At 47.5% G+C, this 26,840-nt stretch overlaps 1 protein-coding gene and 1 long non-coding RNA gene across 12 annotated transcripts in view; one reads left to right on the top strand and one right to left on the bottom strand.

Annotated features, from left to right (window-relative positions):
• ACTR3B (actin related protein 3B) overlaps positions 1-26,840 on the bottom strand; it is an 87,574-nt gene that overhangs the window by 5,307 nt on the left and 55,427 nt on the right. For 5 of the 11 annotated variants that reach the window (XM_081533554.1, XM_081533560.1, XM_081533551.1 and 2 more), the window contains 5 exons: positions 24,050-24,223; positions 22,472-22,564; positions 9,530-9,655; positions 8,167-8,250; positions 6,625-7,512 (listed from right to left, as the gene is read on the bottom strand). In XM_081533554.1, coding sequence (XP_081389680.1) covers positions 7,417-7,512; positions 8,167-8,250; positions 9,530-9,655; positions 22,472-22,564; positions 24,050-24,223 — 573 coding nt within the window. In that variant the 3' untranslated portion in view covers positions 6,625-7,416. Of the gene's footprint in view, positions 1-6,624; positions 7,513-8,166; positions 8,251-9,529; positions 9,656-16,484; positions 17,162-18,006; positions 19,435-22,471; positions 22,565-24,049; positions 24,224-26,840 lie in introns of those variants that run through there. The other 6 variants (XM_081533549.1, XM_081533553.1, XM_081533555.1 and 3 more) reach the window with 5 other exon arrangements.
• LOC145523380 (uncharacterized) lies at positions 7,214-8,524 on the top strand. Its single transcript, XR_014066519.1, has 2 exons — positions 7,214-7,630; positions 8,036-8,524. It is a non-coding gene; the product is annotated as an uncharacterized LOC145523380 (long non-coding RNA).

Here is a 26,840-nt window from a genome sequence, read left to right as displayed (position 1 = left end):
GGCATCACCGACTCAATGGACATGAGTCTGAGCAAGCTCCGGGAGCTGGTGATGGACAGGGAGGCCTGGCATGCTGCATTTCATGAGGTTGCAAAGAGTTGGACACGACTGAGCAACTGAACTGACCGAACTGAACAAATGCAGGAGACACAGATTCGATCCCTGATCCAGGAAGATCCCACATGCCTCAAAGCAACTAGATCTGTGCACCACAACTACTGAATCTGTGCTCTAGAGCCCAGAAGCCACAACTACTGAAGCCCACGCACCCCTGAGCCTGTGCCCCGCAACAAGAGAAGCCACCACAAAGAGAAGCCCACACTCTGCAACTAGAGAGTAGCCGCTGCTCTCCACTGGAGAAAAGCCTGAGCAGCACAGCCAAAAATAAATACATTTTTTTAAATGGATAAAACCTGAGAAATCAATCTTCAAAGAATAAATCGCTGCTTACTTTTGAGACATAATACAGGTTAGAAGGAATTCATATTTTAACATTATAAAAATCCTTCCATGATACCAATATCAAACTACAGGACTTTTCCTCTTTTTAATTAACAAGATTTATTTCCCTCCAACCAAGTGAAATTGATGTAATTGCCAATCAGAACCCCACACAATTATTCTGCCATTTAAGAATCCTGACAGTTACTTTTAAAAGAAACACAATGAAATACATTTCAATTAAGTAAAGAGTTATTTAACAGATAAATATTCTTAATGAGGCTCTCTTGTGGTTTTAAATTAGTGACATGCTCAACTAACCTCATAAGCTTGATTGGCACAACGGTGCTTTTTACAAATGGGATAAAATGGAGGGATCATAAACAATGAATTCATCACAAAACTCTGGGTGCATCCATCACAGACGAGCTCATGATTCGTATCAGTTACGTTGGAGAGTGAACTGGTTATCGCTTCCATAAAATCTGCTTATGTTTTCAATATTCCTGGGGGGTCATTTCTTCTGCTGGGCTCTCACTGACCACGCTGCAGACAGTGACACAGTGGAGAGAGGTCCACTCACACACGTGTTCTACAGCATCGCACACCTACTGCTCAGGTTTACAGAATATTTACTGGAGTCACAGTTTAAGAGCTGGATTGTTTTTTCTGTAAGTTTTTAACAGCTTTATTGAGATATAATTCACATGCTATAGAATTCACCCACTTAATGCATATATTAATAATTCAATGGCTTTTACTGTATTCACAGCTGTGCCATCCTCACTACAATCAATTTTGGACACTTCGTGTGTGTGTTTAGTTGCTCAGTCATGTCCAACTCTTTGCAACCCAATGAACTGTAACCTATCAGGCTCCTCTGTCCATGGGATTTTCCAGGCAAGAATGCTGAAGTGGGTTGCCATCTCTAGGGAATCTTCCCAACCCAGGGATCAAACCCGAGTCTCTTGGGTCTCCTGCACTGGCGGGCAGATTCTTTACCACTGAGCCACCTGGGAAGCTCCCTTGGAGGGTTTACTCACACCAGAAAGAAGCCCCGTTCCTACTGGTAGTTACATTTTCTCCCAACCTTCCCTACCCCTGCCCGAAACCCTCTCCCAGGCAATCACTGATCTATTTGATATAGGAGCTAGATTGGGTGGATGGGGTTGTTGTAAACAATCGTATTTTCTCTTTAAAAAAAAAATTTTTATTGGAGTATAGTTGATTTATTCTTTTCCAGTAGTCATGTATGGATGTGAGAGTTGGACTAGAAAGAAAGTTGAGCGGAGAAGAATTGATGCTTTTCAACTGTGGTGTTGGAGAAGACTCTTGAGAGTCCCTTGGACTACAAGGAGATCCAAGCAGTCCATCCTAAAGGAAATCAGTCCTGGGTGTTCATTGGAAGGACTGATGTTGAAGCTGAAACTCTAATATTTTGGCTACCTGATGCAAAGAGCTGACTTATTTGAAAAGACCCTGATGTTGGGAAAGATTGAGGGCAGGAGGAGAAGGGGACGACAGAGGATGAGATGGTTAGATAGCATCACCGACTCAATGGACATGAGTTTGGGTAAACTCTGGGAGTTGGTGATGGACACGGAGGCCTGGTGTGCTGCATTTCATGAGGTTGCAAAGAGTCGGACACGACTGAGCGACTGAACTGAACTGAACTGATTTATTCATACAAGATTCAGTTAGTTTCAAGAGTACAGCAAAGTGAATCAGTTATACATATATCCACTCTTTTTTAGATTCTTTTCTCATATAGGTCATTGCGGACTTCCCACGTGGCTCAGCTGGTAAAGAATTTGCCTGCAATGTGGGAGATCTGAGTTCAATCCCTGAGTTGGGAAGATCCCCTGGAGAAGGGAAAGGCTACCCACTCCAGTATTCTGGCCTGGAGAATTCCATGGACTGTATTAGTCCATGGGGTCGCAAAGAGTCGGACATGACTGAGCAACTTTCACTTCACATAGGTCATTGCAGAATATCGAGTAGACTTCCTGTGCTGCCCAGTTGGTCCTTGCTAGTTCTCTGTATTATACACAGTAGTGTGTACATGTCAATCCCAACCTCCCAATTTATCCTTCCCCCTTACCCCCTGGTAACCAGAAGTTTGTTTTCTACATCTGTCACTCTATTTCTGTGTTGTCAATAGGTTCATTTGTACTACTGTTTTAGATTCCACATGTAAATGATATCATAGAGTATTTGTCTCTGTTTTACTTCACTGAGTATGACAATCTCTAGGTCCATCCATATTGCTGCAAATAGCAGTACTTCACTCTTTCTTATGGCTGAGTAATATCATTGTATATGTACCACATCTTCTTTATCCATTCACAAGCTAGATTTTATATTGTTAAAAAATCTTAAAGTAACAATGGTTAACATCCCAGACCTCCAAAACCCAGCTTTCATCTAAGGTTACCCAAACACACAACGCTTCTCACATCCAGCCTGGAAAAAGGGATGGAGTCTTCACTTGAAAAGAAATTTCATTCAATATTTACTGGACACCTATCATGTGCAAGGGATAGCGAGGGTCCTGGGGGCACAAACATCAGTCCCGTTTTCAGGAACCTCAGTCCAGTGAGGGACAGCAGGCACAAATGGGGTCTGGGTAACTAGAGACCAACTTGGCGGGGAAGGTCAGAGAAGGCTTCCCACACTGGTGATGCTGCAGCTGAGGGCAAGGGCACTCAGAAAGAAGCCCCTTCTGGGCTGATGCCTTCAGGATGCTGTGCACCAACCTGCCACCGAAACAACGCTGTAATACCGAAGGGTAACTGTCAGATCCCAGCGTGTTCAGCTGAAGCATGTCTATGGAGCATGCACAAGGGACACTGAGAAGCCTCACGGTGTCCAGAGAGACAGCCCCCAGCACAGAACCAGGGAGGAGACAGCCGCTATGAAGGAACAGCATAGCTTTTTCATTACATGGATGATGGAAGTGACTCAGCTATATCAGCATTGTGATTAAAAGAAAGGGCCCGGTGATGTTTAGATTCTACAACCATATACTAATACCTTTTTTTAAAGAAATGCCTTTTTAAAAATATTTGGTTGTGTCGGATCTTAGTTGCTGCATGCTGGCTTCTTTCTAGTTGTGGCACACGGGCTCAGTAGTTGTGACGAGCAGGCTTATTAGCTGGTCTGAGGCATGTGGGGTTTTAGTTCTCTGACCAGGGATCCAACCCGTGTTTCCGGCATTGCAAGCTGGATTCTTAACCACTGGACCACCAGGGAAGTCCTGTAATATCTTTTTTAAAAATACCTTCTTTCTGAAAGTCCTAGAGGCATTTAGTTCATGATCCTAAAATTTTCTTTTCTCCTCCTCAAACAATTTTATTACAATTAAAAAAAAAATTTTAATACAATTTCATTACAATTATGATGCAAAATGCAGAGACATCACTTTGCCCACAAAGGTCCATATAGTCAAAGCTATGGTTTTTCCAGTAGTCATGTGTGGACGTGAGAGGTGGACCATAAAGAAGGCTGAATGCCAAAGAATTGATGCTTTCAAATTGTGATGCTGGAGAAGACTCTTGAGAGTCCCTTGGACTGCAAGAAGATCCAGCCAGTCCATCCTAAAGGAGATCAGTCCTGAATATTCACTGGAAGGACTGATGCTGAAGCTGAAGCTCCAATACTTTGGTCACCTGATGTGAAGAACAGACTCATTGGAAAAGACCCAGATGGTGGGAAAGGCTGAAGCAAAAGGAGAAGGGGGAGGAGGATGGATGGTTAGATAGCATCACTGACTCAATGGACATGAATTTGAGCAAACTCTGGGAGACAGTGGAAGACAGAGGATCCTGGACTGCTGCAGTCCATGGGGTCAAAAACAGTCAGACACGACTCATTGACTGAACAACAATATGATGTCTCAAGACACAATAATTGCTTTATAACAGAATAACAAAGGGTAAAATTTACTGAACACTTATCACGGGCCCATTATTGCGCTCTCTTATCTTATTTGCCTTATACAGTCCAGTCAACGCACGTGATAAAACGTTTATTCACAAAGCCTTATAAACAAAAATGAAAATAATTTAACATTTAAACATCCTAGATCAGCAGCTCCCTAGCACACATTACATACCAAGCAGTTTGGATTAGAGGGGGAATGCTCACACATCAGTTACCAAATTTTCTTTAAGTAAAGCATCCCAATAATATGCTTATCATCAAGTTGAGATTATGTCTACATCTGTCAAATAGGGTAAAATGATTCCTTATGCTATCTAAAAGCTTAATGGTTGTAAAAAAAACCTATTGACATCATTTTAGAATATGTTATGTGAAAGTGTGTGTTCACTGAAATGTTTTTTTCTATAGAAAACTGTTCACTGAGAGCTACGAGGCATTTTCATCATAGAAGGCTGATTTTACCTATCAACTCCAGTAATACCTAACTCAAGACATTATGATCTTGTACTAATTCAATCTGAAGAAAAGGTACTTGTCTTAAAATTACCACCGTAACTCTAAGCATTTCTCCTCCTTATAGAATGACCAATGCTCAATGCAGGTGGCTCAGCTGGTAAAGAATCCGCTTGCAATGCAGGAGACCTGGGTTCAATCCCTGGGCTGGGAAGATCCCATGGAGAAGGGAACAGCTACCCACTCCAGTATTCTGACCTGGAGAATTCCATGGCGTATACAGTCCATGGGGTCACAAAGAGTCAGACACGACTGAGCGACTTTCACTTTGACATCTGGCATCTGGCAGGTTGACTGAAGAAACAAAAAATGATAATAACTCCAATCAACTTGACACCTGGCCAAGTCAAAGCAAGGTGGGAATGGAAGGAGGGAGGAGACATGGCATGTTCACTGTGAGAAGCGCTGAGACCGGGAGGCCGGGGAGGCAAAGGGCCCACATATGAAGACGTCAACTGATATGGAACTGGGGTAGGGGAGGGGCCCCCAGGTCCCGTGGTTTCTGAGCAGAAGCAGAAGTGGTATAAGGGGAGGTGACTCTTGCCAGTAGGTTGTTTGGTACACGGGGTAGGGGGGCCTGCAGGAAACACACCAGCCTGGACTTGTTGTGATCAAGTGGCTAGAAGATTCAAACAGTCCTGGGACCCTCAGCAGAGCAAACCCCAGAGGGAAAGTGGAGAAACTATCTGGACAAAGGAAGAACCAAGTGGCCTGGGACCCTCCACTGGAGGGCCTGGGATCACGGACCATCAGGAACAAGTGGCAGGGACCACCTACAGCCCAGGAAACCCAGATTTTACCACACTGAGCATGAAGATTCCTTTATTATCCCCAACTTCTTCTTAACCTTAAATAATAAAACCAAATGTCTCTTTACAAATTCAGATCTTTAAAGAAAAAAAAAAAAACCCTTTATGACCTAGAAGAAATGCCATAAAATAACAGCTTTAATAGGAACATAAGTATTATATGAAGAATGGGGTAAAACTAAATCCCTTAATTTAGCAAATTACCTTTGAAGCCAGCAATCTACTCAGCACATGTCAAAGTAGTTGCTCCAGCCTTAAAGCCATGAATTCTGAATTCCTGGGAAGGGACGGTGGAAACCAAGGCCCCGCACTCGCACAGGTTCATCCAGCACCATCCACACCACTTTGAATGACGGAGTGGTCCCTGCATCACAGGCATTCCACATCGTTTCAGGAAACTTCCTCCCCAAACTTGGTGTTATCATCAAAGCCTCCGCTGATGTGAGACAAATTTCAACACTCTTCGAAAGAAGCACAGGCACCAAGGGGAAAACCCAAAGACCACCACAGCACCACAGGAAATCTTTATAAAGAGTCTAAGTGCTTTTATTACAGTAGTGGAAGGTAGTATTTCATCCAGAGCTCACCAACAGCACACTGGCGTCTTCTATAAAACAGTTCCAGAAAGTTCACAGAGGAAAAGGAAAAGATACATCGTCTGTAATGATTCTCATACAACACTTCTTAGTGGTTAAATTTCATGTCGCTCAATCAAGTGTAGTCGTTTTCTGGCAAACATGTGGCAAAAACGTTTTGCTCTGCTTTATTCTGCTCACCTACCAACACATCAGAACATGCCTCACGATTAGAAACGCTTTATGACGACACTCCATGACACCGACATCTACGCGTGCTCGCGGTCAAGCCAGTTGTACCAAAGAACCGTAAAATACAAAATGATAGGAAATATAAACATCAATTTTGTATTTCAAGTGTATAACATTTTATTTACAAAAATAGTCTGGGAGGAAGAGGCTTTACAGTCCCATACTCTGTTCCGGGAGTGGCGGGGGGGAGCTATTGTCACGTTCTAGGGTTTTCCCTATTATTCTTAAGAGTCGCAGCTGAACTCCTGAACCCACCTGTGGACTAGAAGCTCAGGTGGAGAGGAGGGCGAGGGGGCAGGCCGAGGGGCGGGCCAGGGTGGGGTGAGGCGAGAAGGGGGGCGAGGGTGGGGCGGGGGGAGAGACGGGAGAAAGGACAGGGTGAGGGCGGGGCGGGGGCGGGGGAATGGGTGGGGCGAGGGTGGGGATGGGCGGGGCAAGGTGCGGGGGCGGGGTTGAGAATGGGGCGGGGCTGCGTGAGGGGCAGGTCGGGGGCAGGGGCGGGGCAGGGGCGGAGTGACGGGGCGGGGAACGAGGGTGGGGTGGGACAGGGGCAGGGTAATGGGCGGAGTGAGAGGCGGGGTGGGGCGGGGGGGAGCGTTAGGAATGGGGCGTGGCAATGGGCGGGGCCAGGTGGGTGAGGGGGGCAGAGTGGGGCGAGGCTGGAGTCAGGGGGGCGGGGCGAGGCTGGAGTCAGGGAGGCGGGGCGAGGCTGGAGTCAGGGGGGCGGGGCGGGCGCGCAGATGGCTTTGCGAGCTGTCCGGCGGGCGGCGCCACATGCACTCGGACACCACGCTCGCGCACTATGTACAGGGCCCGTCGTCTCCGGGTCTGAAGGACACTTGCGCTCCGACGACACCACTGCGGGGGCGGTGCCCAAGCCGCCACTAAGACATGACCCCGAAGACGGGGTTGTGGCGGCAGATGCTCGGGCCGCACTCCTCGTAGTCCTTCTTGGTGTGGCAGACCTGCAAGAACTCCGGCTGCGAGAGGAGCGTGTACACGCGCCGGCAAGGGAGTAACATCAGACAGACGACCAAGCAGAGGAGACAATCCCCCACCCGAACCGCCACCCTCTCCCCAACCTCGGCCGCAGACTTTGTGAGCCTGAACTGCCAAACGGGATCTTTATTTCGTTTTTTAAAAAACTTGCCCGCATGCTCAGGCGCTCAGTCGCGTCTGCCTCTTGGAAACCCCATGGACCTTAGCCCAGCAGGCTCCTCTGTCCACGGGATTTTTTGGGCAAGAAAACTTATTTAGCTTCTATTTAGGAACAACTGTGTGCTTGCTCGCCCTAAATTAGCAATTGGTTAGCTAGTCACAAATTTGAGGAGGAAAAGCAGCAATTACGCAGAAAAATTTCTTGAATTAATGATTAATGCGACATTGTAGGTTATTTTCGGATTCACTTATCTACAATATCTGTAACCCCTAATTTGCAAGGATATTTATGAATTAGCGGTACTAATTTGCACCACTAATGGTCATTATTTTTTTCTATCTCAGAATTAAATGTGGGGCTGTTCAGAGCCACACACAATTAGAGCACACACCATTTCATCTCCAAAAAAGAGTACTAATTCAAACTCAACAGAGAACAGAGATGAAAAGACAGCACAATCCAGCAAAGGACTCACAGTTGAGGCCAGCATGGAGCCTCCGAACCACACGGCGTAGCGTTGCATGTGGTGCGTTATCACCTGGACCTCCACGGGCTTGGGCTGCAAGGGAAGTGATGCGAGCTGACTGTCCTGTGCAGAGGGCACCCTGACGCCTTCCCACCTGGGACCCTCCTCCCACCCTGCAGGCCCCACCTTCAGGCTCAACACCTCCACCCTGAAAGGAAGGTGCTCAGCCCTCCCACTGCCAAGTCCACCAACTCCCAGCCCCAGTCCCAGCCCCAGCCCAGGTGGTGCAGAGAACGAAGGACACAAGGCAAGGGCAGGCACCTCAATTTAAAGGCATTTTTAAGAAGTAAACACTCCATGCAACTAACCCAGCTTATTTTTTTAAACTAAGCAAATTAGATGTTTTCACATCTAGAGATAATTCTAAGTAACACTTAAGAAAGATAGTGCTAAGTGGTGTCCGACTCTTATGACCCCATGGACTGTAGCCCACCAAGCTCCTCTGTCCATGGGATTCCCCAGGCAAGAATACTGGAGTGGGTTGTCATTTCCTTCTCCAGGGCATCTTCCCAACCCAGGGATCGAACCCAGGTCTCCAACACTGCACACAGATTCTTTACCAACTGAGCTACATGAGAAGCCCAAGTGAAAGTGAAAGTCACTTAGTCATGTCCAACTCTTTGCGACCCCATGGACTATAGAGTCCATGGAATTCTCTAGGCAAGAATACTGGAGTGGGTAGCCTTTCCCTTCTCCAGGGGATCTTCCCAACCTAGGAATCAAACTGAGGTCTCTGCATTGCAGGCAGACTCTTTACCAACTGAGCTATCAGGGAAGCCGGGGGGAAGTAACACTTAAGCGTCCCAAAAATACTCCAAGAAATGACACCACCTTGGGGTGATCCCAGGAGGTGAGGACACACGGGTTTGCTCCCATGAGCCCCAAACCGAACCCAACCCTGTAAATCCACCAGCTGGTTAAGGGTTATGATCTTGAGGAACACAGTGGAGCGCCCTGCTCATACCAGTGATGAAGAGTTTAATCAGAACGTTCCAAAGGACATTGGAGTTCCTCACTGAAAAGTGACCCACCTCCTTGGGGTACCGGTCATCACAGGACATGCCTGATCTCTGACAACAGGGAAGAAACTGCTGGCAGGCATAGGGGGTGGGGGGCGGCGGGGCTGGGGAGAGCTGCGTTGCTGCATCGGGAGGTCCACACGTGTCCTAACGGCACACCTGGAGGGAGTCCGGGCAACAGACCTGATCGTAACTTCACAGTGTGGCTAAGAAAGTGGCTCCAACTCGTGTTTACCCCTCGCGGCCCAGACCAGCGCGGGGTCCAGCCCCGCCCGGCCGCCCGGAGGCCTCACCTTTATCCTGCCGCCGCTGAGCTCCTCGCTGAGCTTCAGCCTGGCGTCCACCACCCTCTTTAAGTCTCTCTGCAGGCGACGTCCAAAATCCCTGAACATCGTCGAGCCTCCTGAAAGAACGACATTCTAAAAGACACAAAACAGAGGTTTCCTCATGTGAAGTCACCTGCCCACAACACACTCCCCACCCACTCTTCAGTCGTGTGAGTAACACACTTCAACCGATACGAGAAGCTAATCACTGAGGAAAAGTTAGCGCTATCAAGGAAGAAGTAAAAATCGGGGCTTCCCTGGTGGTCCAGTGGTTAAGAATCCACCTTGCAATGAAAGGGACACAGGTTCAATCCCTGGTGGGGGAAGGAAGAGCCCATGTGCCTTGCAGCAACTAAGCCACAACTAGTGAGTCAGTGGGCCAGGACCAAAGATCCCACAGGCTTGCAACGAAGACCCCGCGTGTTGCAACTAAGACCCAACACAGCCAAATAAATACATAAATTTTTTTTTTTAAGTACAAACTGTGTTTTTCTCCTGCGTCACAAATTCTCTCTCTTGGTGCTTTTCCTCCACCACAACCAAGTCGAATCACACTGCCTGTTCCACTTCTTGAGGGGGACATCTTCTACCCACACCCCTCCCCACACAGGCCTCTGGCTTCTCTTGACAAATCGCAAATCTGCGTCTTTCTGACAACATCCTGCCTCCACATCAATGCCACCAATAATCACTGCCGCACCCTGTCATCTGTGGCAAAATCGCTCAGAAAAAACAGGGGGGGCTTGGATCCTGTCAAGAGTCAGGGGGCCACCCACCAACGCTGCACCCAGGCGTCACCCTTGATCACTGCCGCCCCCTTCAACACGGCTGGGAGCTGAGAGCACCAGAACCAAGTCTAGGACGGGTCAGACGGCAACCTTAACAGAGTAAAACAAGGGTCTTCTGATCCCCATCTTTTTTTTTAAATTTTTAATTGGAAGATAATTGCTCTACAATGCTGTGTTGGCTGCTGCTATACAATAATGTGAATCAGCCGTAAGTATACATATACCCCTTCCCTCATGAGCTTCCCTCCCCATCCCACCCCGCCAGGTCACAGAGCACCACGACCCCCATCTTCTTGAAGAGACTCCCACCAACACCTTCACACAAACTGCGTACCTGTGAGCTACTAAGAATCACAGTTTAAAAGTATTCCTGGTTATTTTGGGCATTGGCTTGTAGAATAAGCCTCACGGTACAATTCTTAAGCTCATAAATTTACACTAATATAATAACTTTAACCTATTACTGTTACTGCAATTCTGTCACCTGTTCCATTAACACTTTCTAGCATTTTTAACTCCAGTCCAGGATACAGTTGTGGGCCAGTCACTGCAATTACCTGTCATATCTCTGTAATGGATTTTTCAATTTACAAGTTAATTCATTAGAGTATGAAAAATGAATGCTTATTATGATATTTCAGGAGAAGGCAATGGCACCCCACTCCAGTACTCTTGCCTGGAAAATCCCATGGACGGAGGAGCCTGGTGGGCTGCAGTCCATGGGGTCTCTAAGAGTCAGACACGACTGAGCGACTTCACTTTCACTTTTCACTTTGATACATTGGAGAAGGAAATGGCCACCCACTCCAGTGTTCTCGCCTGGAGAATCCCTGGAACGGGGGAGCCTGGTGGGCTGCCGTCTATGGGGTCGCACAGAGTCGGACACGACTGAAGCAAGTTAGCAGTAGCATTATGATATTTCAGAAGCACTGCAAGATCTTCCGTTGCTTGCAAAAGCATAACATGTAAGATTCATTCATTAACACAAAACAGTGCTGTGTATACGTAGTTAAATGATTTTGGACAAAGTTGCCAAGATGCTTCAGTAGGAAAAGAACAGTCTTTTTCAACAAATGATGGTGACTAATTAATATCCATGGAGGGGAAATGAACATTTACTAACTACCTTACTTCACACACACAACTGAACTCAATATGGATCATAGATTTAAGGGCTAAAACATACAGAATTTCTAGAAGGAAGGATTTCCTTAAAGTCTTCATAACTATGACACAGGCAGAGGAGATGACGTGCTCTGCTGGCCGTGTTCTCAGCGTACCTTCTCCAGCAGTAATTGGCTGGTTTCACGGAAATAAGACTGGTTCGCTAACTAGTGTTTTATGAGCATCAGAATGTTACACGAACTTATTATTTTCAACCCAAGTGGCTGTTCAGAGTTATCCTGAGAGTTTAAATTTAGGCCGTGTTGGCTTTGGTCTATTATCACCTATGCTTGTTCCACTTTCAGACTGGTAGAAAAAAAAATAGAGAAATCAGTGAAATTACTAATACATGGATTCTCTCCATCTCATTTCAAGGGAAGCAACAGTGCTTATCTTAATGATTTTGAGCCTTAGAAATAGGAGCGTTTAGCCTCACAGGAGTCGTAATCAATTTCCACACAGAAAGTAAGCAAATATTCTTCTAAGGAAGTCTTTCAATAAGTTATCACAAATAGTAAAAATTTAATACTGTAATTTAAGCCCCTCACTTAGAGGAAAGAAACAGCCTCCTAAGGCAGACACCACAAGACATGTCTACAGAGAGCTCTCAGCAGAAACCCCAGCTCAGAGAAAGCGTTTCTAATGCCCTCCTTAACTAATATTGTCTTCGAAGTCATGAAAGAACACTGTAAGCCCCCCACCTTACTTCACTGTTTGTACAGCACAGGCCAACAAGAACTCTTAAAATAAGATTTTTTAACTCAGCGTTTAACAGCTGAGCAAATATGTACTAAGACTCCCTTTGGAAATTCTCATTTCACTAAGGTTCTCGTCTTGCGCTCTAATTCATACACATGCCCTTCCCATCTCACCCCAGCCCACGTTCCCACCTCCTCCCTGGTCTCGCCGGGTTCTTTCAGACGCTGCTCTCCCCACGGAACGTCACTGTGTCTCAAAGGTCCTGGCCCCCTGCCCTCCGATCGAGGGGCACCTCCTTCCCTGAGTGTGAGCAGTCAGGAGTCAGGGGCTCACAAGGCGCTCTGCACGCTCGTCTGTTCATGCGGCCCCACACAGCCTGAGAGCCGGCTGTTGTAGGCACAGAACCTGACCTATCACAAGGGGGAGATGCAGACTGTACGCCCAAACGAACAAGGGACAGCAGTGTGACACAGGCAGGTGGCACATGCCAGGGAGGAAGCCCTGAAGCAGGAAGGGCGAACGGAGTGTCAGGGAGGCTGAGATGGACCCGGATCAGGCTGCCAGGTAAGCCTCGCTGGAAGACGACATCTTAGCAAGGACTTGAAGGCATAGAGAAAGCAGGTCAGGGAAGCACCTAGAAGAGCTCCCTGGCAGGGGCAGCAGGTGCTGGGGCAGAAATATGCTCGGTGTGTCTGTGAAGTGGCCAGGAGGGAAATGAGGGAGGCTGGGGTGCAGAGAGGTGGACATGACCTCCGTGACTGTCCTGTTGGACCCTGACATGACTTGCCAGCGGGCTCCCCAGTCCTGTCTTATCTCCCCCAGGTGACTCCCAGCACAGCACCTTGGTGACCATGATAAAGCTTGTCACCCAGTCACTACTCCTGCCCTCAACCCCTGGACAGCTTCTCAGCTCTCTCGGGCCAGGAGCTGAAGCCCTGCCATTAGCCCCCACGGCCCCAGGCCACTGTACGGGCTGCTTGCTGCACAACTCCAGGCCTGCAGAGCACTCAGGTCAGGGGCTGGTACTTCTGTCCAGGCGCCAATCTGTGCCACTGATGAAGTTCTAGTACGACCTAGGGGATGCGGTAGGCGTGGCCTTTCTGTTTCTGAAAGGTTTCAGGGTGTCAGGGAAATCAATGCAATTAACTGCACACTGAATAAATGAGTGGGTTCGCTAGACCTTGCCATGCCCACTCAGACACCACGCTCACCCTGCCCGCATCTGCACACAGGTCTTCTTGGCCTCAGTCACCCTGTCCTCCACCTGGCTCACCCATCCACCTCTGCCCTGGACCTTCTGGAAATCAACTTCAGCTGAGGGGGATCCTCTCCCCTGTATTGCCATCATGCAAAGTCTTTATGAAGGTCTTGTAAGAAGTAAAAACTCAAAACGCACTAACCTGCTGAAAGTCTTAGCAAGTCTGATTATTGATTTACCAAGATACAGAATTCCTCCCTTTTCCTTAACTGAGTCAATTCAAATAATAAAAAATGCATATTTCAACAACTATTTTATTAGAATAAAATGTTTTTTAAATGTAGCATTTCCTGAAATAAACCAAAACTCAGTAGTGGTCACAGGACTGGAAAAGGTCAGTTTTCATTCCAATCCCAAAGAAAGGCAATGCCAAAGAATGTTCCAACTACCCTACAACTGCACTTATTTCACAGGTGAGCAAAGTAATGCACAAAGTTTTCCAAGCCAGGCTTCACCAGTACATGAACCATGAACTTCCAGATGTTCAAGCTGGACTTAGAAAAGGCAGAAGAATCAGAGATCAAATTGCCAACATCTGTTGGATCATAGAAAAAGCAAGAGAATTCCAGAAAAACATCCCCTTCTGCTTCACTGACTATGCCAAAGCCTTTGACTGTGTGGATCACAACAAACTGTGGAAAATTCTGAAAGAGATGGGAATACCAGACCACCTGACCTGCCTCTTGAGAAATCTGTATGCAGGTCAAGAAGCAACAGTTAGAACTGGACATGGAACAATGGACTGGTTCCACATTGGGAAAGAAGTAGGTCAAGGCTGTATATTTTCACCCTGCTTATTTAACTTATATGCGGAGTACATCATACGAAATGCTGGGCTGGACGAAGCGCAAGCTGGAGTCAAGAATGCCAGGAGAAATATCAACATCCTCAGATATGCAGACGACACCACCCTTATGGCAGAAAGCAAAGAGGAACTAAAGAACCTCTTAATGAAAGTGAAAGAGAAGAGTGAAAAAGCTGGCGTAAAACTCAACATTCAAAAAACGAAGATCATGGCATCCAGTCCCATCATTTCATGGCAAATAGATGGGGAAACAATGGAAACAGTGAGAGACTTCATTTTCTTGGGTTCCAAAATCACTGCAGATGGTGACTGAAGCCATGAAATTAAAAGATGCTTGCCCCTTGGAAGAAAAGCTATGACCAACCTAGACATCATATTAAAAAGCCAAGACATTACTTTGCCAACAAAGATCCGTCTAGTTAAAGCTTTGGTTTTTAAAGTAGTCATGTATGGGTGTGAGCCTTAGACCATAAAGAAAGCTGGGTGCCAAAGAATTAATGCTTTCGAACTGTGGTGTTGGAGAAGACTCTTGAGAGTCCCTTGGACTGCAAGGAGATCCAACCAGTCTATTCTAAAGGAAATTAGTCCTGAGTATTCACTTCAAGGACTGATGCTGAAACTGAAGCTCCAATACTTTGGCCACCTGATGCGAAGAACTGCCTCAATGGAAAAAGACCCTGATGCTGGGAAGGACTGAAGGCAGGAGGAGAAGGGGACAACACAGGATGAGATGGTTGGATAACATCACCGACTTGTCGGACATGAGTTTGAGCAAGCTCTGGGAGATGGCGAGGAACAGGAAAGTCTGGCATGCTGCAGTCCATGGGGTCACAAAGAGTCAGACACGACTAAGTGACTGACCTGAACTGAAGAAGTAAAACTCAAAATGCACTAACCTGCTGGAAGTCTTAGCAAGACTGATTACTGATTTACTAAATTAAAGAATTCCTGCCTTCCCTTAACTGAGTCAAATAATAAAAATGCGTATTTCAACAACTACTTTATTGGGGTAAAAAATTTTAAAACACCACAGCATTTTCTCTGAACTAAACCAGAACATTACGGTGTCATTTCAAACTCCTGGCCTCACTATGAACAGTCCTAACGGTGACCACATGCTTATTTAGCAGGTGCCGGGTGATGGTCGCTGTCCCATGTAAGCAAGCTTCTCATGGCACTGAAGCAGGCGTTGCCACACCGTTTCTCAGATAAAAGAGCAGGGCCGGCAGTTAAATCACAGCCCAGAGCCACACAGCGAGTAAGCTGCAGGCCTGACTGCACAGCCCGAGCTCATGGCCATGGGGTTTAGAGCCCCTGATAAAATGGCGGTAGTTAACATTCACACAGTACTGCCTACACCCAGCCCCGAGCTCTACCCTGCGCATGCGTTCTCTAAGCGAATCCTCGCGAGAGTTCTGAAGGACCGTTACGCTGATCGTACCCGCCATGCTCCAGGGCAGGCAGCGGCTCCCAGAAGCCAACCGTGACAGCGCCCAAGCAACGCCACCTGACACCTCAGGCAGCAAGAAGAAACCCCGCGGTCTGGCTCTGGAGGCTACACTCTTACATGTTACAATACAAAAAATGACACTCCTCGAGAAACTTTCAACAAAAGCCGAAGTTCAATGTGATTCATTCTAAAGAAAATTTAAAAGACCAAGTGATCCTTTACCACACGAACAAGACCGGTGGTAAGTTTCCAAGGTTCAAGTCTCTAGCAGTCAGCCCTCCTCAGTAAAGACGTTCCCCCAACACCCAGTTACCCCCTCCCGCCAGCGCCCGTGGGAGCCTGGCTGGAGATCCTGACAAGCTCAGAGCCTGCTGACCCACGCGAGCATCTCAGCAAGTCAGGAGGCGCCCGCTCCATCCGGTCAGCAAATCCTCAGACGGGAACCCGCCCATCAGGAAGTATCACTAGTCAACACACCACCAAATGTGTCCTGGGAGAGAAGGAAAGCTTGACCTGAGCTAGAAAAATATCAAAAACTTAAAACGCAGGAAAAGGAGCTGGATTCTGAAGCAGATGTAGGGTGGAGCAGTAGATACCATTTAAAAAAAAAAAAAGGATGCTTCTGAAAAACGTTAATTCCCTAGGAAAATGTTCACAATACAGTGCTAGGCTAATATACAGGATACGAAATATAAATCCAGCATGATATATTTACCTACCTACCCATATTTCAAGAAAAGGAGAAAGACAAAGTGATAACTGATAAGCAGTGATTACTGTTTTATTAAAGATTTTGCTACTTCTCAAATTTTCTAAATGCATTTTAATCTGGAAATAGTCATCCCTGCTCATCCACAGAGTCTAGGTTTTCCTGGACTGTGTTTTCACAGTGTTGTCTGCTGACTTGCTGAAAGGCCACAGACCCCAATCTGCACAGCACACCTTTCACTCATCTGCTTGTTGAGACCCCTGTAGTGGACTGGACTTTTCAACAGGTCCTTACTTTGCTGCATAAATGTCTATTCCATGATGTGAAATAAAAAGTCTCAATCGTAATTACCTCTATAGAAGGAAAGGCCCTGTCTTTATGCCAGTAAAAAACATCCTGGCCAGCATCATCATATACACTACCCAGAGCCTGTCAGTCACCTTTTTAAGTAGAAAGACAAAGTCTGTATTAATAGTAAAATCCACTGAATATCTTATATGGGATTAAAAATAACAAACGTTCCACTACTGTAACATTAAGTGTATTTTGTGCTAGAGGCTCTATTCTTATTCTTCATCCATCTTGACAGATTCGCAGCGCCCCCTGCCCACCGTCCTGTGTACCTCAGCCGGCTTCCTCTCAAACTGTAGGTGCAAAATAGCTGCATGTTTTGCTGGGATGGCAGTATTTGGGTTCCGCTCTTGGCTCAGCTGGTAAAGAATCCGCCTGCAATGTGGGAGACCTGGGTTCAATCCCTGCGTTGGGAAGATCCCGATCCCCTGGAGAAGGGAAAGGCTACCCACTCCAGTATTCTGGCCTGGAGAATTCCATGGGCTGTATAGTCCATGGGGTCGCAAAGGTTCAGACATGACTGAGCGACTTTCACTTCACTTCTTCACTCGTCCCTGAAGAGATCTCCATGCCAACCGCTCCCTACAGGTTGGGAAAACCTCAGAGTGACTAGCTGCTAACAGTGGTTCTCAGTTCAGCTGCACATCAAAATCATCTGGGAAGCTTTTAAAATCCAGATGCCCAGAAAATTATATCAGAATCTCAGGGTGAGACCCAGACATCTGTGTACTTTACTGCTCCTGGGATGATGCCCACAGACAGCCAGGGCCAAAAACATGTTTCCAGCAGCATCTGCTGCCTGGAATGACTTGGCCTCATGGGGAAATCACAGGCTAAGAGTCAGTTCTCATATGCTGCTGCTGCTGCTAAGTCGCTTCAGTCGTGTCCGACTCTGTGCAACCCCATAGACGGCAGCCCACCAGGCTCCGCTGTCCCTGGGATTCTCGAGGCAAGAACACTGGAGTGGGTTGCCATTTCCTTCTCCTCTCACATGCTAGTCCTCTCCAGATCCAACTTCCATCACACTTAGAGACTGAACAGAAAAAGGGGGTGTGCGAATACCCTTTTTAAAAATTAATTAATTTTTAAATTTTTCGTCTTTGCACAGGCTTTCTCTAGCTGCAGCCAGCAGGGGCTAGTCTTCATCGCTGTGTGCAGGCTTCTCACTGCAGGGCTTCCCTTGTTGTGGAGCAAGGGTTCGATAATTGTGGTTCATAGGCTCAGTAGTTGTGGTGCATGGGCTTAGTTGCTCTGTGGCATGTGGAATCTTCTTGAACCAGGGATCGAACCCATGTCCCTTGCATTGGCAGGCAGGTTCTTACCCACTGGATCACCAGGGAAGTCCCATGAATAACCTTGTCTACAGGCCAGACTGAAATAAAAATTAAGATTACGACTCCTCCTTTTGTCTAAAACAATTGTTTGGCTTTTGTGAATATTCTCAGTTTTCAAAGCTACATTGTATTCTCTACCAACTTCTTTTTCTTGCTTACTAGCCTGAGGAAGGTGTCAACTCAAGGCCCGAGGAGGTCTCGGGTGTTTTCAGTAGGGCCTACAATAAGCCTTCTGCTCACTTCACCATAAAACACTCCATCTACAGTTCCCGCAACTGGGCTTGGGAAACATAAGAAATCCTGACCCTACTGGTCCAGGTGGTGCCTTGGGAGCAGGTGAGGCAAAGGGGAGACACCTTCCTCTGAAGTCAAGGGCAGGCCTCAGGGCCCCAGGGAGCTGCCTCAGAGCCTTCTGTGCAGGCCTGCGGGTTCCCCTATATCCCTCTCCGCCACCAGAGCTACCCGTCTGAGCCTGTGGGGACTGGAAGAACCAGGCACGAAGGCAGAAGTAAGGAGCCCAACCTCCTGCAGGGCCTCGTGCCTGGGTGAGTAACCCAACAGGGCTCAGCAGACAGCAATCGTGAGCTTGTGTGGGTGCGAACCTGCTTCCTATTTCCTGAGTAGTTTACTGAGCACTTTGGAAGCCCCGTGGCAGGTGCCTGGGACACTGACAAGAGTGGGCCCAGCAGGCAGAAAGAAGCATCAGCAACAGAAGAGAATGACAGTAAGACTGGAGAGGAAAGACATGCTCCCAAAGACATGCCCACTCAGCTCTCCAGAGCAAGATGCCCGTGTGTTCTGCAGAAGCACTTGTATGTACCATGCCTCTAACCAGAAGAGGGCTTTAGAGTTACTTGTAAAATCCCACCGACTGTACATCCATGCATTTCATGAACACACGTCACAGTGGAAGGTTCTGTCCACAGCAAGCTCACATCCACGCTCACGAGGAGGAGCTGACGACAGGAAAGCGGGACCACAAGTACAGAGTGAATCTGAAGAACAAGGCTGCCCTCCTGAGAGCCTGTAACCTGGGGTGACAGCCTCCAGAGACGATGGGCAGAGCAGCGGCCAGTGGGGGCCACAGGTTTCGGGGACAGAGAAGCCTGACAGCCACACTAACTCAAAAGATGCATGCAGCCCTATGTTCATAATGTTATTTACAACTGCCAAGACACAGAAGCAATCTAAGTGTCCAGCAACAGGTGAATGGATAAAGATGTGGTACATACATACAGTGAAACGTTCCTCAGCCATAAAATGAATGAAAAAATGCCATTTGCAGCAACATGGATGGAGTTGGAGGGCATTAGGCTAGAGGAATAAGGCAGGAAAAAAAAATACTGTATGATATTGCATATATGGAATATAAAAAAAGAATACAAACTAATGAACATAACAAAAAAGAAAGAAGACAGCTATAGAAACGATCTGCTTCCCTGGTGGCTCAGCTGGTAAAGAATCCGCCTGAAATGTGGGAGACCTGGGTTCAATCCCTGGGTTGGGAAGATCCCCTCTACCCACTCCAGTATTCTGGCCTGGAGAAGTCCATGGACTGTATAGTGCATGGGGTCTCAAAGAGTCGGACACAACTAAGCGGCTTTCACTTTTCATAGAGAACAATCAGTGGTAACCAGTAGGGTTGTGGGGAGAGGGAAGATAGGGGTAAGGGATTGAGAGATACAAACTATTCTGCATAAAATAAGCTACAAAGATATACTGTACAACTCAGGGAATATAGTCAGTATTTTATAATAACTACAAGTCCAAGACTAATTTGCTCCATTTAACCTAGGTCCGTCTAGTTCTGGGGCTCAGGGTCGACCTCTATTAAGTAAGGAGCTCAGGCTACCAGCCCATCTCTACTTCCTCTAATTCTACTGAAAGTGTCTAATGAGAAAAATCTCACCCCATCATGGACCTTCGTAACCACTGGCACAAGTTTCGTTTCCATTACAATGAAATGAAGACTAAAGAGAGCACAACTGTTCCCTGCTTTCAGGGACATGAAGACACAGCTAATGTCATGTGAGACTTAAGAAATAAAGAGAACAAGGCATGAACTTTACTAAACTTTAATACTCTCCTTTGTCTCTAGTTTCCCTTTCTTGCACATTTTATCCGAGGAGAGAGATGTTTAATTAAGCATATGTAACAATAAAAATCAAATCCCACTGGCCTCCAAAGTCAAATTCCCTGGGGGTTCTCAGTCCCTTGGTCGGATCCCCAGGTTGGGAAATCTGTTGTGGGTCCTAGAACTTTAACAGTGTGAGAATTTCTTTGGTATAATTAATTGTTCTGCCTCTTGAGAAATCTGTATGCAGGTCAAGAAGCAACAGTTAGAACTAGACATGGAACAGTGGACTGGTTCCAAGTTGGGAAAGGAGTACGTCAAGGCTGTATATTGTCACCTTGCTTATTTAACTTCTATGCAGAGTGCATCATGCGAAATGCTGGGCTGGATGAAGCACAAGCTGAAATCAAGATTGCCGGGTGAAATATCGATAACCTCAGATATGCAGATGACACCACCCTTATGGCAGAAAGTGAAGAACTAAAGAGCCTCTTGATGAAAGTGGAAGAGGAGAGTGAAAAAGCTGGCTTAAAACTCAACATTCAAAAAACAAAGATCATGGTATCTGGTCCCATCACTTCATGGCAAATAGATGGGGAAACAGTGGAAACGGTGACAGAATTTATTTTGGGGGGGCTCCAAAATTACTGCAGATGGTGACTGCAGTCATGAAATTAAAAGATGCTTGCTCCTTGGAAGAAAAGCTATGACCAACCTAGACAACATATTAAAAAGCAGAGATATTACTTTGCTGACAAAGGTCCGTCTACTCAAAGCTACAGTTTTTCCAATAGTCATGCATAGATGTGAGAGTTGGACCATAAAGAAAGCTGACCGCTGAAGTACTGATGCTTTTGAACTGTGGTGTTGGAGAAGACTCTTGAGAGTCCCTTGGACTGCAAGATCAAACCAGTCAACCCTAAAGGAAATCAGTCCTGAATATTCACTGGAAGGACTGATGCTGAAGCTGAAGCTCCAATACTTTGGCCACCTGATGCAAAGAACTGACTCCTTGGAAAAGACCCTAATGCTGGGAAAGATTGAAGGCAGAAGGAGAAGGGAACAACAGAGGATGAGATGGTTGAATGGCACCATGGACTCAATGGACATGAGTTTGAGCAAGCTCCAGGAGTTGGTGATGGACAGGGAGGCCTGGTGTGCTTCAGTCCATGGGGTTGAAAACAGTCGGACATGACTGAGTGACTGAACTGAACTGAACAATAAAAACCAAATTATAATTTGTTTTCACTCATAGAAAGCTGTCTACAGAGGAAAACGTTCCTATGTAGAAAATGTTCCTACATAGGAAATAATAATATTTCTTAACTATAAAATTTCAAACAATTTTAAAACACAAAAAGTAGAAAGTAAAAGTTATCCATCTCCCAACTGCAAAGATATTTTATTTTCTTTGAGTTTGGCATATATCATTCAAAATCTTTTCAAATATATATATGTATATACAAACTACATTTTAAATTAAGTCAATTATATAAATTTTATGATTTGCCTTTTCACTTAACATATACTGTAACATCTTTTCATTTGAATTTACATTGATTCACCTCATTCAAGACTGCACAGTACTCTACTACTGTGTACACCCTCGCTACCAGGCCTGATGGTCTCCTCTAAACTCAGCCCCCCGAGCCGAGAAGGTAAGTCTCGGCAGAGGCTGTGGGCTGAGCACATGACGCAGAGGGCAACCACAGGTACAGGAAGGCCAGCTGACCGCCACTTTCTGCTCTCAATATCAAGCTCTCCGCAACATCCTGTAATTACACAGACTAGCCTTTTCTCATTTCAGGTTTCAAAATCCCCTGATCACAGAACTCTGGAAAACATTATTACATGGGTATTTTCTACCCAATGCTTCATTCAGGATCTGACTTCTTTCTGGCAACAGTGCATGTGGCACAAACCTAGAAGCAAGACCAGCGAATTCATGGAGAGCACGCAGGGAAGGGTTGCCTTTATCTTCCAGTCACTATACAGAGTTAAAATTATCCAATTTAAAATACAGCTGCCCAGATAAGAATAAAGATACAAGAAGACTTAAGTTAAAAACTTCCAGTTAACTGAGTCCTATTTCCAAACATTTACATCATCGCCACTCTAAGAAAAACATTTCACCAGCATGCTAGCCTTTGACAAATCCTGCAAGACCAGGGTGAGACAGGAACGTGTGCACACTGATGTTAAGAACCTATTCTTCTAAGAATGCTGGGCCTTAGACTGTGCGAAGAAACCCAAGCACCTCACCCAGGCAGCTGATACCTTATAGAGCGGACGGCGAACGTCGATGGGGCAGTTCTGTATGACTTCATCAACAACCTCCGAGATGGACTCCATGAAATCCGGGTTGGCAAACTGAATTTTGCACAAACATAAAAGAAACAATACATACTTCTCTCAATAACTTTTTTTTAAGTGATTTTAATAAATACAGAATGTACTGTAACCTTTAAAACCGTCAGGCTGGAATGACCACGTCAAATGTTGGTATGTCAAACAGACCCAAGTGAGTGTGTGTGGGGTGATGGTGACACATCCCGGCGACGTGTGTGGGCTCAGTGAGGGGAAAACATCACACAGGAGCCAAGAGCGCCGGCCCTGCATCAGGACACACCGGGGGCTCAGTGAGGGGAGAACATCACACAGGCACCAAGGGCGCCAGCCCTGCGTCAGGACACACCGGGAATCCTGCGCTCTGAGACTGGGAGTCACATGTGTGTCACGTTAAGGAAACCCTGTAAGTACAGAGCAAGTATCTCACGTGCAAGTAGTAACGTCATGCAAAAACTAGCCAGGATACAAGAGAAAAACACAGCCAATGAACAAACCCGCTGTAAGCCCGAGCCAGAAGCCTGGCAGCGCAGGGTGGGGCGGTGCAGGGGGTGGCTATTAAATGAAACAATATGGTAACGGTCACGTCACTGTAAACAGTCTTCAATTTAGTTCCCTAAGTCAAACAAGGTAAAGTGTAAAAGAATTCAATTTTAAAAATTTGAATTATGCTTTAAAAATCAAGGACACCTTTAACGGACTCAAAGGAAAAAGGTAACATCCGGGTGCTCACCGGCTGTTCCCTGGTCATGGTCAGTTTTATGTCTGTTTTAAATCTATAATATTAAAGGGCACGAATGAGTGTTAGATTGTGGTAAGGTAAACACTGTGAGCCAACCCCCGGAACAAAAGGTCACACACACCTGGAAACAGGCAGAAGCGTGTAATCAACCTACTAAAAGCAAACTGAATTAGAACAATAAACCAAAATACAAATACAACCCATTTTATTTAAACCTTAAAATGCTGTCTCTTCATTATTGTAAGAGTTAATAACAACTCTTTGTGACTATAGTTAACACGGTGAGGCCCGTAATTCCTAAAGCCCGTCTAACTGATGGAAAGGCTGCTGCTCAGACAGGAGCTCTAACTAACTTGCAGCAGGAAACACGGCAGGACCCACCGTCCGGGGTTCAAACCTGGAGTTGGGATGGACCATCACAAAGACTGGAAAGGTCACGTGCCTTCCTACACCCACACTGATGGTCTGCCAGGATTAACTAGTTTTCTAGTTACTATGAGAACAACTCCATTTCCATTATTTTCTATTGCTCTTAAAGCGTCTTCCTAATCACTTGTCTGTTTTTTTAACAGAAAGCCAGGTCTAAAGAGGGCAACAGTCAAGCAGGTGCTATAACACAGGGTGCTGTAACAGCTGCAGAGGGTAGGGCCGGCGCCCAGCAGTCCTCATGGGAAGGCGGCCTGAGGACTGCTGCCTACGTACACCAGGGGGCAGCATCGCTCCACCACACAGGACGGACTTCGCTCTCAAAAAGCCCGCATCTTTACCTCGGGGTGAAAGAAAATCTCAGGGCCCAGGAACCTTTCGTAGCCAACATCTATGACGAACTTCTTCTGGTTGATGGCGTTGATCCCCGTGTACTGTTTGATCCACTTCCGAGGATCCACATCGTACTTGGCGAACTCCTTGACTATATCAGGGCAGATGTAGCAGTATTTCTCCTGCAGATACACACACAAGTCACGAGAGTCTGCCTCCGACTGAGACCCAGCCTCTGACCAAGACCCAGTAACCCCCAGCACTGGACACCCCGAAACCAGTCCTGCCGGCTCATCACAACTCCAGTGCGGACGCGGTCAAGCCTCACAGACTTTTCATGACTCTGCTCTGGACTGTGAATGAACCTGCTTGCTTGGCAGCTTGGCTATTAATCTCAGCCTTCCCCTGTCATATTCTGCTGCTTATCAGCTGAAGTACCGTCTGATGGCATGTCCTAAGTATCTTCTCTCTATCTCCTGTCTTATTCCTCGTGGCCCCCCACACAGCGCCTGCCTGGGCACTCACAGCCGTCCACCCAGGCCAGCAGACCTGCGCTGCAGCCCCACACTGAACGCGGCCAACTTCACCTCGATGCTGAACACGGCAGATCACGGGTCATGAACCTGCTGTGCAACAGCCACCAGCTCCACAACATGGACACAGGAAACACGACTGGACGAAACACACACACACCCCTGCCCGCTGGAGCACACGCTCCCGGAGAGTAAGCAACAGCCATGATGAATAAGCAGATGACACAGCACGTTATTAGGTGGAAGAAGAGGCCGGCAGGCAGGGCGGCGCGGCCGCACACTACGGCCTGAGAACCCGCTCCTGGTTCTCGCCCTGGCACCAGCGCCAGCCTGAGACGCGCCAGGTGTCTCCCTGGCATCTGGTGATGCTCCCCTGGGGACCTCTGGTCAACCACCTGTCCTGAGAGCTAACCTCAGCAGAGCAGCAGGTGGCTCTTGGGTACCAGATCCCGAAATAAGCTTCCTGTGGGCAACGTGGGCTGTGTTGAACACCAGGCACACAGCTCATGCTCACGGCACATTTAGGGCCTCGGAAGTTGGTGATGGACAGGGAGGCCTGGCGTGCTGCAGTCCATGGGGTCGCAAAGAGTCGGACACGACTGAGAGCCTGAACTGAACTGAAAGTGGTTTCATGATCATTAGTTTAAAGTGTCTTAGAATCCCTGAAACAGATCCTAATGCCATCCTTGATATACTCTGTCAAATGATAAGCTCCACAACGCTGTGCTCATTAATATCAGAGTGAGTCCACACGACGTAAACCTGCAGACTGGAACAGAAACGTGACACTGCCCGTGGAGGCCTGGTGAGTCTCTTAGGGCATCTCACCTGGTCTGAGTGATGGCATGATCTCCTCAGTGAAGCTGGACGGGGCGCGGCCGTGTCTGCATGAGGCCAGCCTCAGGCCAGGCCCACCAGCCTCAGGCCTGCGGAGACCACCCCTGTGGGGAGCAGGGGCTCCACCACCTTTCCAGGACGCCCCCACCCCGGTCACAGGAAGGAGCGAGGGGAGGACCGCAGGCCGGGCAGCTGGCTGGAGGGACAGGGGTCTCCCTCACCCCCCACCTCAGAGCTGAGCCACACGCTGTGCGGCCTGAACACACCAGATCCAGGTTCGGGGTCAGCACCGGGCCCAGAGAGCCCGCGACAAAGGAAAGGCCACCACGGGGACCCGGAAAGCAGCCCCCCAGTCACCGCTCAGGGCTCTGTTCCCCCACGTCCACCCTGAGGACCGGTCATGGGTGTGACAGAGGGGGCGGGGCGGGGACGTGAGGAAAGGCGAGGAAGAGAGGGCCAATGGGGGAGGTTTCAGTCTAAAAGGACGTGTCCATGACCTTCCCGGGGCAGAGGGCTGATCTGGGGTTGGGCCGGGGCTGCGAGTTCTGCTGTGAGGTGCCCCCTCCTGGGAAGCTCTCGTCCGGGACACCCAGGGCAGCGGGGGCGCCTCCTCGCAGGAGCCCTGGCCCCAGAACACCTGTGCTCACCGAGGCTGAGGAAACGAGCATGCCGCCGTGCCCCTGTCCTTCAAGCCCCTTACTGGGCGCTTAGTGGGGAGCAGGCGGGGGAGGCTAAAGCCCCTGAGGTGCAGACGCTGCACGCTCTGTGAGAAGGGGAGACGCCCAAGCCCCCATCACCCCCACACTTAAATGCTTCTCCGTAAACAAAAGCCTTGCTCTTCATCTATATAATAATCACCCTTGTATTATGAAGACTCTCTTGCATTTTGGCTAAAATGAAAAACAGTAATTTGTCCTGATCTTCAGTGATTTGTCCTGATTTTCAACCTGAAAAGAAAGCTCCTTTAAAAAGGGTCCGTCAGCTGTTACATACAGAGAAATACAAAGACCAGACCAATGGGCCCGGTCAAGCGGGCACTTTTAGAAAGGACTGCTGCTGCTGCTAAGTCGCTTCAGTCGTGTCCGACTGTGCGACCCCATAGACGGCAGCCCACCAGGCTCCGCGGTCCCTGGGATTCTCCAGGCAAGAACACTGGAGCGGGTTACCATTTCCTTCTCCAATGCATGAAAGTGAAAAGTGAAAGTGAAGTCACTCAGTCGTGTCCAACGCTTAGCGACCCCATGGACTCCAGCCTACCAGGCTCCTCCGTCCATGGGATTTTCCAGGCAAGAGTACTGGAGTGGGGTGCCATTGCCTTCTCCGAGAAAGGACTGGTAGGACATTTTTCTTCTCATCTTATTGATTTGATCTTAAAACCCTCTGTAACCTTTCCAGCATGGTCATTATAGCCTAGAAACGACACGGCGGC

This window comes from Giraffa tippelskirchi, chromosome 10 (genome assembly GCF_054371585.1).
Source record: "Giraffa tippelskirchi isolate mGirTip1 chromosome 10, T2T-mGirTip1v1.2.pri, whole genome shotgun sequence".
Classification (NCBI taxonomy): Eukaryota; Metazoa; Chordata; class Mammalia; order Artiodactyla; family Giraffidae; genus Giraffa; species Giraffa tippelskirchi.
This window is presented reverse-complemented; position numbering and strand designations above follow the sequence as displayed.